The 9,982-nt window shown below is 39.1% G+C and overlaps 1 protein-coding gene across 1 annotated transcript; it reads left to right on the forward strand.

Moving 5' to 3' along the window:
* Positions 1 to 1,656: 1,656 nt before the first annotated feature.
* Positions 1,657 to 6,018, forward strand: LOC137176018 (T-cell ecto-ADP-ribosyltransferase 2-like). Its single transcript, XM_067582046.1, has 5 exons — positions 1,657 to 1,710; positions 2,063 to 2,154; positions 2,681 to 2,761; positions 4,008 to 4,088; positions 4,829 to 6,018. The coding sequence occupies exons 2-5, from the start codon at positions 2,083 to 2,085 to the stop codon at positions 5,546 to 5,548; spliced, it is 954 nt and encodes a 317-aa protein (XP_067438147.1). The 5' UTR covers positions 1,657 to 1,710; positions 2,063 to 2,082; the 3' UTR covers positions 5,549 to 6,018.
* Positions 6,019 to 9,982: the final 3,964 nt, after the last annotated feature.

The following is a 9,982-nucleotide window of genomic DNA, read 5'->3' on the forward strand; positions in this document are numbered from 1 at the left end:
GTATTCTCGTCCCCGCAGGGCTACTACTACTGTTACTGCAGTATTCTCGTCCCTGCAGGGCTACTACTACTGTTACTGCAGTATTCTCATCACAGAATAACAATAACAATAACAGCAGCAGTAACAATAGCCGGGGAAGGACACCAACAGGACTGCGAAGGACCGCGAAGGCTCGGCCTGCAACCCAGGGTGCAAGATGAGAAAGCACAAAAAACTCTGAGGAAGAAGCCAAGTTAGTAACATGCATTAATGGTACATGAATGCATACAGATGGAGAGGAGGAGGAGGAGAGAGGAGCTCAGTGCATCATGGGAAGTCCCCCAGCAGTCTAGGCCTATAGCAGCATAACTAAGGGCTGATCCAAGGCGAGCCTGGTCGGCCCTAACTATAAGCTTTATCAAAAAGGAAAGTTTTAAGCCTACTCTTAAACATAGAGAGGGTGTCTGCACCCCGGACTGAATCTGGTAGATGGTTCCACAGGAGAGGAGCCTGATAGCTGAAGGCTCTGCCTCCCATTCTACTTTTAAAGACTGTAGGAACCACCAGTAAGCTGCATACTGGGAGCACAGTGTTCTAGTGGGATAATACGGTACTATAAGCTCTTCAAGATATGATGGTGCCTGACCATTAAGGGCTTTGTAAGTTAGGAGAAGGAATTTAAATTCTATTCTAAATTTTACAGGAAGCCAATGTAGCGAAGCTAAAATGGGAGAAATGTGGTCTCTTTTTCTAGTTTTAGTCAGAACACGTGCAGCTGCATTCTGGACCAGCTGGAGAGTCTTTAGAGACTTGTTAGAGCAGCCTGATAATAAGGAATTGCAATAATCCAGCCTAGAAGTAACAAATGCGTGAACTAGTTTTTCTGCATCTTTTAGGGACAGGATGTGATTTTTGTGATATTACGTAAGTGAAAAAAGGCAGTCCTTGAGATTTGATTTATGTGGGAGTTAAAGGACATATCCTGATCAAAGATAACTCCCAGATTCCTTACGGTGGTGCTGGAGGCCAGGGTAATGCCATCCAGAGTAGCTATATCATTAGATAATGTGTTTCTAAGGTGTTTAGAGCCAAACACAATAACTTCAGTTTTATCTGAGTTTAGTAGCAGAAAATTGCAGGTCATCCAGGTCTTTATGTCGTTAAGGCATGTTTGGAGTTTGTTTAACTGATTGGGTTCATCTGGCTTCATTGATAAATATAATTGGGTATCATCTGCATAACAATGAATGTTTATGGAGTGTTTCCTAATAATATTACCTAAAGGAAGCATATACAAGGTGAATAGAATTGGTCCAAGTACAGAACCTTGTGGAACTCCGTGTCTAACTTTTGCCTTCATGGAGGATTCATCATTAACATGTACAAACTGAAATCGGTCTGATAAATAGGACTTAAACCAACTTAATGCAGTTCCTTTAATGCCAATTAAAGGCTGCATTCTACATAAGTTGAACAAATCTGTAGAGTTGTGAACAATTTCAACTCTACATTCATTTTATTTACGCCTTCATTTACAGTTTTTTACAAAAGCGGAACAGAGAAGATGAGATATAGTGAGAGAAGGGAAGGGAGGTTCCACGTAGAGAGTTTCTGTGAAATGGTGACCACAGAAAGTTTTCCCCTTCTCTGACAGACTATAAAACCTCTGCAGTCTGACTCCTCTCTGCTCTTCCTGCCTCCTCAGCATCTCAGAGCAAGTGTTCAACACAGGTAAAAACTCTTTGACACACTAATGATGAAATACTTTCAAATATGAAGATCAGGATTTTACACCAGATTCACTTAATAATAACTGAACCTAATAGATGTCTTAATTTATCAATGTATTAAGTTCATTATTATGCAATAACATTATGTTTTAACGTTTTTACAAACTTTATGTATTTGTGTGTCACTATGGTGACAAGCTGTGGCTTCGTGGTGAGCTGTGTGTCTATGGTATTTATAAAAAGAGACGACCATGAGTCCTGTAGAAATATTAAGGACCTGCTGTCTAACCAAACCTTTTGACCAGCAGTCAGCATGTCACACTTCTTTATTTGTGTATGTTCACGTTGTACAGCTGTTTTCCTGACTGCAGAGATGGCAGTGCCCTGCACAATCATCATGGCTGCTACAGTACTTACAGCCCTTATGCCACCCATCTATTGTTTGGTGAGTAACACATTCTGCTAACAGTGAGGGACATTTTTACATTTACTTTCCACTCCAACATCATGTGTGACAGATCTGTAGAAACATCAGAAAAAGTCCTGACAATAACGAGACATGTGCTGTGTGTTTTCCGATTGATGAAACAACATCTGAAGTGTAACTTCATGTTGTGGTAAAAAAACCACGAGAAGCTTTTTTCAAAGTCAGAGCTCCAGCGTTGAAGAGCGTCTAGAGATGAAGCGTTCCCACCTGATCATTGGAGGAGTTCTAGTCCTACTTGCTGCTTAAGACTTTCAGTCCTTGTCTGGTGGTTTAAGATTAATATTAACATTTATTTATTGTAATTTCTCATCACTCACATACATTGAAACTAAATGTATCCTCTGCATTTAACCAAACCTACACTCACACACTAGGAGCAGCTACAGTGCAGTGCCCGGGGATCAACTCCAGGTCTTTTTGCCGGTTTCTTGGTCAGGAGCTCTGACAGGAGTATTAACCCTAACATACATGTCTTTGATGGTAGGAGGAAACCAGAGAACCCAGCAGAGACCCACGTAGACACGGAGAGAACATGCAAACTCCACGCAGGGACCTGCCCATTGTGGTGAGTAACACATTCTGCCAACAGTGAGGGACATTTTTACATTTACTTTCCACTCCAACATCATGTGTGACAGATTTGTAGAAAAAGTCCTGACAATAACGAGACATGTGTGTGAAGTGTTCCCATCTAGCCTATAATTTGATTCTTCATGGTCAAAATGAACATTTCAGATATCCACAATTCATTCTTCCTAGGAGAAATGATGTCACTTTTGCCATTCGTGTGTATTGGGCTTTCAATTTCAGAAATCAACAATTACATTCTGGATATCTAGAATAAACATTCTGGATATCTGCAATACAATTCTTACCAGTCACAACTGAAGTCGGCATTTGCTTTCAGTGAAAAAAGAAAAATCCCACCAAAAGTGGTCACTAGATGTCGCACTACGCATGTCCTGAACTCAGAGGTGATTGTTACTGAGTGATGATCAGATCAAACTATCAAACTAGGCAGCGCTGATCAAATATGAATCAAGATTCTGTTACTGCGTTGCCTATTTCTCACTTCAAATGTTTTCAGAAACATATTTTAGTTACTGTTTAGCTGTACAGTGAAATTATTTGTAACGCGACCGCCATGTTGAAAACAGCAGAGCAAAAAATCAACCACTGCCCAACACACAGTACGTTGATCTACGTCAGTTACAATTTCAGGTATCTACAACTGAATTCTGGATAGAAAGAATATCCACATTATTTATATAGATGTCCAAAACTGTATTTTTCCTAGTAAAATTGAAATTGTGGACATCCATAATGATATTTTTACTAGTCGAAATGTATTTATGTATTTTTTCATTTTGGATATTTGAAATTAGAATTATGACTAGTAAGAATTGTATTCTAGATATCCAGAATGTTTATTCTAGATATCCAAAATGTAATTGTAGATATCTGAAATTGAAAGCCCAATACACAATCCTAGGAAGAACTGAATCACAAATATCTGCAATAAATATCCAGCTATTAAATGTTAAAATGGCGACTTATACTTTTTAAAGATTTTCAGACATCTTAAATGTATTTTTGACTAGTTCAATCAAAGTTGTAGATATCTTGAAATATAATTTGTTCTAGTAAGAATATTATTCTGTATATCTTTAATTACCATTCTGACTAGTGAGAATACCATTTTGACCAGCAGAAATGCTATTCTGGATATCAAAAATGTAATTACAGATAGGAGTGTGGTTTGATTGAATGTTAAAACAGTTTGCCATAAACATACATGTCTTTGATGGTAGGAGGAAACCAGAGAACCCAGCAGAGACCCACGTAGACACAGGGAGAACATGGAAACTCCACGCAGGGACCTGCCCATTGTGGTGAGTAACACATTCTGCTAACAGTCTTAAGCTTCAGTTTTATTGTCTTTATACAACAGAGGATTGATCAGTCAAACCTGTTGAGTGTATTGAATGTTAAGGTTTGTATGTAACCAACTTGTGAGTGGACGGTATCATCTTGTTTTATTCCATGAAGTCAAGTTGGTTGTCAGCTCAGTTCCAGCCCTGTCTCCTACTAAATGTCTTTATATACTAGGAAATAGTTTTCCCATTGTGGTAACAAACGTAATGGCTGCTTGAATGATGTTTGAGAGCAGAGCTGTAGAGGAGGATAAACACACAGAAACACTGTTAAACCAGCGCTCAAAGTGCAGAGTTCACATCCTCAGTCCTGTGTGTTCAGTGTTTGGTTACAGTTAGTGAAAGATGCTGCTTTCACTTCAATGTTCATAAACTTTCTCTCTGTATTAAACAGAGACCAGGATCTTTCTCTGACCTGAACCAGGTGCCATAAACCACAGTCATAAAAACCTAAATATTGCTGTGTCACTACCAGCTGATATCAGTCTGCAAAACAATAAAACATGTTATCAGTCAACGTTTTATTGACACGTTCAGTATCAACATTTTCTCATCATGTTGACAGAAAACATCATTCAGACTGCATTACGTTTCCTTCAACCTGTATTTACTGCTGCACTTTATATAAGTTGGTTTGAATAAACCATAAAACCTTTGTTGTGTAACATCACCTGTTCCTTCCTTCTTCTGCCCTCCAGAACTCCGGCTCATTTCCACTGAACATAGGTTGTGATGCTGTTGATGACATGTACGATGGCTGCACCGAGGAGATGAAGGACAAGGTCGAGAAAAAATATTTCAAAAAAGAGAATAAGAAAATTTTTAAATACGTCTGGACGAAATGTTCAGAAAAAAAATACTCAGACAATGAGGCTCTTGCTAAAAATCACATGCTGGCAATCTGTGCTTATACATCTAATAGTGGAAAGAAAGCAAATGATAAAAAACTTTATGATGAATTCAACAAAGCAGTCCGCACCAGTAGGAACTTCTATGGCAGCTCCTCCAAATTCAAATTCCACTATTTACATTACTGGTTGACTACTGCCATACAAATCCTGAATAGAAACCAAGGCTGTCAGACTACTTATCGAAAAACCAAAGATGAATTCACTGGCAAAGTTAAGCAAATAATGCGGTTTGGTGCGTTTGCCTCCAGCTCTAAAAGAACAAACATTAAAACCTTTGGTAGCAAGACCTGCTTTAAGATTGAGACCTGTTCAGGAGCTTACCTGAATCCTTATTCAGAGCATCCAAGTGAGGAAGAGGTGCTTATCCCCCCCTATGAAACATTCAACATAACTGACATTACTGAAGGTCGGAGTAATCCACAAGGTCTAAATGATTGTGAGAAGGTCTTTGTTTTGAAGAGTGTAGGTGAGGTGAGTAACCTAAATTGCAAACTTGCAGCCAAATGAGAGAGCAGAGTTTTCCTCTACTGATGGAGAAAATGCAATAAAATGAGTTTTGTTCTGTAAACGTCATAAATCAATCAATAAATCTATAAATCGATACAACAGCTGTACTGAAGTCAATCATTGTGCATCACAACATCATCTATTACTGTGTACAGTATCAGATGTAGGAGCATCTGTGCTGTTTTGATTCTACTCAATATTATATATATAACAACATAACTGACCAAATAAAGAATGTTAACACGTGTGCAGCGTCAACAACAAATAAACAAACACAAACAGTCAGAAACTCATTCAGTCATGTTGATGTTGATGGAAAGTTTCCAGCAGCTGTTTGACGTCCTGCAGACTGACTGCAGCAGCTCAGACGCATCAGATGGAAATAAAAGGCTTCATGATGTAAACTGTGAGATTATTTTTCTGTTCTGTATGTTTTCATCATCTCCTCCCAACAAACACAGGAGGATTTAAAAACAAAATATATATATTTAGACTGTTTTTCTCCAATTGACCTTCCTGAACTAACTAACCCAACTGGTCGAGGCAGATGGCGCCACGCTTAAGGTTCCTTCCTGTTTAAGGGGAGTTTTTCTTGCTGTTGTCACCAAGTGTTGGTCATTGCAGAATTGTTAAAAGTACAGTCTAGACTTGTTCTATGTGAAAAGTACCCTGAGATAACTTCTGCTATGATTTGGTGCTTTATAAATTAAAGCTACCAGCAGCAACACATCCTTTATTAATTCGCCCCTGAGAGTCTGTTTCTGTGAATGAAAACCCGTCACTGCCGACTGAAACCTTCCTGAAACAGAAATGTTCGTATATTTGATGATATTTGACGTCCAGCAGCAGTCGGCGTTGGAGACAAACTGTCTCTCAGCGGTTCAGATATAATCTGCAGTAACATCCTGCAGTAGTTTCATTTACGGTTTAATTTAGTTTGTGTGTGTTAGTCCTGATTCATTATCAGAGTTATTAATTAATGCTCAGGCAGTTAACAAAGCGCGAGTCGAAGCCTCAGCCGCTCAGGACGAATAAATTAACGTCCTCATTGTTGTTCGTCATCAGTGAGTTAGAGCTTTAATTTTCAGAGGTAGAAACTTATTAATATTTGGTCCCAGGGACGTTTTAAATGAGGGAGGAATATTCAAAGAATCATCTATTAGATCCACAAAGGAGCTTCCATCACGCTCTGCTTTATTTATTCATATTCAGCTCCGACACAAACACACAGATCAGATAATGTTCAGTCCTCTGCTGCCATTAGATCCATATTACACCATAAACACTGAGCTTTATGTTTGTTTCAGCTCATTAAACCTGCAAATCTAACTGCTCTTCATTTCCTTATGTGACCCAACAGCTCCGACTCATCTTAAAACAGGGTTCCTGCAGATCCTTCAAAAGTCATTTTAAGAATTTAAGGTCATAAAAAAGTCTTATTCTTAATTAATGTAGGTCTTCTCGAGGTGATGCCTGGCTGTGGGAGAAACGTCTCTCAACAGGATTCATTTATTTAAATATGGTTTGGTCTTCAGTGCAGCTCTTTGTTTCTCTGCTAATGTTTGGATCAGAAGAAGTACACAAAACACAGTCAGCTGCAGAGCCCTCTGTTATCTCTGAATAATAATGTTAATAATGTTTTTAGTGCGACGGCCAACATGAAGGAGAAGAGCAGACGTTTGATCTGGCGACTGCTCAGCTGGAGTTTACAGATTTAACAGGCTGTTAAAGTGGATGAAAGGTAGATAAACTCTAACATGTACGACAACCTCCCAGTCCTGAACTGGTATTTTAAAACTCAAATAAAAACTCAAACTGGAGGAAAGTCTCCCTGACAGCAGGACCAACTGGTCAGAAATACAAGTTTGTGTTTAAGGTCTTTCTTCAGTTCTCGTTAACTGCTAATGTTGTATCAAATTGTTGCAGAAAAAGGTACCAGAGCAAAAAACTCTCTCTTGAAAATAAAAAGGGAGTCAGAGGTTCTTTAATGCCGGCAAAAAAGGGGAGCAATCAGCACTTTTACAACGAATCAAATCGCTCTGAAGGTTTTTCTTTGGGGCATTGTTTTTATGCCCTTGGGTCGGCTTAGGTCACACCTTATCATCCACCCTCCCTAATTTTTGACCAATTATTATGTTACTTTTATCTCCGTCACTCGTTGTTGGTCAAAACTCTTCAAAACAGGTTTTGAGCTGTTTGAGGATATGTACTGGCATATTCAATTCTACCTGATTATATCCAATTTTTTATATAAGTATTGGGAATCATTTTACACCATTATTGCCAAGTTGTCTTCTGGCCTTTTATTTTTTTATAAGTTATTCTAGTCATTTTACACCCTTATTTCTTGATCTCCTCCAGAGAGTATTTTTTGAAAGGTGAAGACTTTAGCAGACCCAAGCAAAGTGACATGTAATACAAACACACTCAAATTTCTCCAGTGTATGATTATGATTCTTCTACCGTGCCTCTATACGTACAGTGTGATTAAATATGGTTCATGAGATTATAACTACACCAATACAAATTGTATCACACTAGCCCTTATTGCTTATAAACTTATAAAATCAATCTGCATAGCTTAATATTGTCTTTAAGCACACCAATGACTTTTAATGAAAATACACCACACTAACTCGTTTCAAACTTTTACTAGAAATACAGCATCATCAGCATATAAAATATATCACAATAACAGGCCGAATTAAGGCCATTGATGAATAATAGTAATGGGTTTGATATCTATCAGTAAGACAGGATTTAACCACCTAATGGCCACATCATTAAAACCCAGAGCTTTTAATTTGTAAATTAAAATGCACTGATCTTTCTTCTCATATACAGTACATGAGGCGGCTTTCAAAAACAATGCTGTGAATAGTTTTAATTTATCAATGAACTTGTTACAAAGTTGAGTAAACAGCAGAAAGTAAATCAATATTTGCTGTGAGCAGCAGTTCTCCTCGGTTCACTTTAACAGTTTTTCATGGTAACTTGCAGGCAGGTTGTTGTAACCATCCTGCAGAAAGAATTCTTCTTCTGTGGATTTATTATTTAGAACATCTCAGGTGCTTCTTCGTGTTAATCCCAGATTGACTCCATGATGTTGAGATCAGGGCTCTGTGGGGGTCGAACCATCTGCTGCAGGACTCGTCATTCTTCTCATTGCTGGGAATAGTTCTTTATGACTCTAGCTGTCTGCTCGGGGTCATCGTCATGTCATCAATACGTTTGGGACCGATCAGACGCCTCCCTGATGGTATTGCATAATGGATAAGAACCTAAACATCTAAAGTGCCTAAAACTTTTGCACAGTACTGTATATGTTTCTACTTTTCCTTACATATATGCATATATATTTACTGTTATGAGGACATGCATGTACTTTGTACTCTATGATGCATTCTGGATGTACTCATCCTCTGTAGTATTAGAGATGGAACAGTCAGACTATGTATTTTGCACTCTGACATTACTTGTATCTCATTATCTTATGGAAATGTTATATAAATATAGTGCTGTAGTAAATAAGTGCTTTAGTTTTGGGGAACGTGAACCTGTTGGATTCTCCACTGTCATTATTTAAAGACACACCTGATGTAGTAGATCAGTTAATTGTTGGTTTAGATCAGATTTTCCTTTAACATCATATTTTGTAAATTATCTGATCTTCATTGTTCTTGTCAGAATGTCGTCCTCAGTCCTGCAGCAGCTCGCTCACATCAGAGGAGACACAGCAGGACTTCATCTGTATTTTCATATAACAGACTTTCCCTACAGGTGCAATTAGAACTCAGATATTAATTATACACACACACACACACACACACACACACAGTCAGGAGGTTGTTGTATCATTTGACAGTGACAGAAGCAATTAAACTGCATTAATCCCTCATTAATGTTCATCCTCCCTACGGACCTGCAGCTGCACTGTTTGTAACAAACTGTTTAATTACCTGAGACACACCTGACACACCTGAGACACACCTGACACACCTAAGACACACCTGAGACACCTGAGACACATCTGACTCACCTGAGACACCTGAGACACACCTGAGACACACCTGAGACACATCTGACTCACCTGAGACACCTGAGACACACCTGAGACATACCTGACACACCTGAGACACACCTGAGATACCTGAGACACATCTGACTCACCTGAGACACCTGAGACACACCTGAGACACACCTGACACACCTGAGACACACCTGAGACACACCTGAGACACCTGAGACACATCTGACTCACCTGAGACACCTCAGACACACCTGAGACACACCTGAGACACACCTCAGACTCACCTGACACACCTGAGACACACCTGAGACACACCTCAGACACACCTCAGACACAGCTGACACACCTGAGACACACCTGACACACCTGAGACACACCTCAGACTCACCTGACACACCTGAGAC

The sequence above is a fragment of the Thunnus thynnus genome, chromosome 23, assembly GCF_963924715.1.
Source record: "Thunnus thynnus chromosome 23, fThuThy2.1, whole genome shotgun sequence".
Classification (NCBI taxonomy): Eukaryota; Metazoa; Chordata; class Actinopteri; order Scombriformes; family Scombridae; genus Thunnus; species Thunnus thynnus.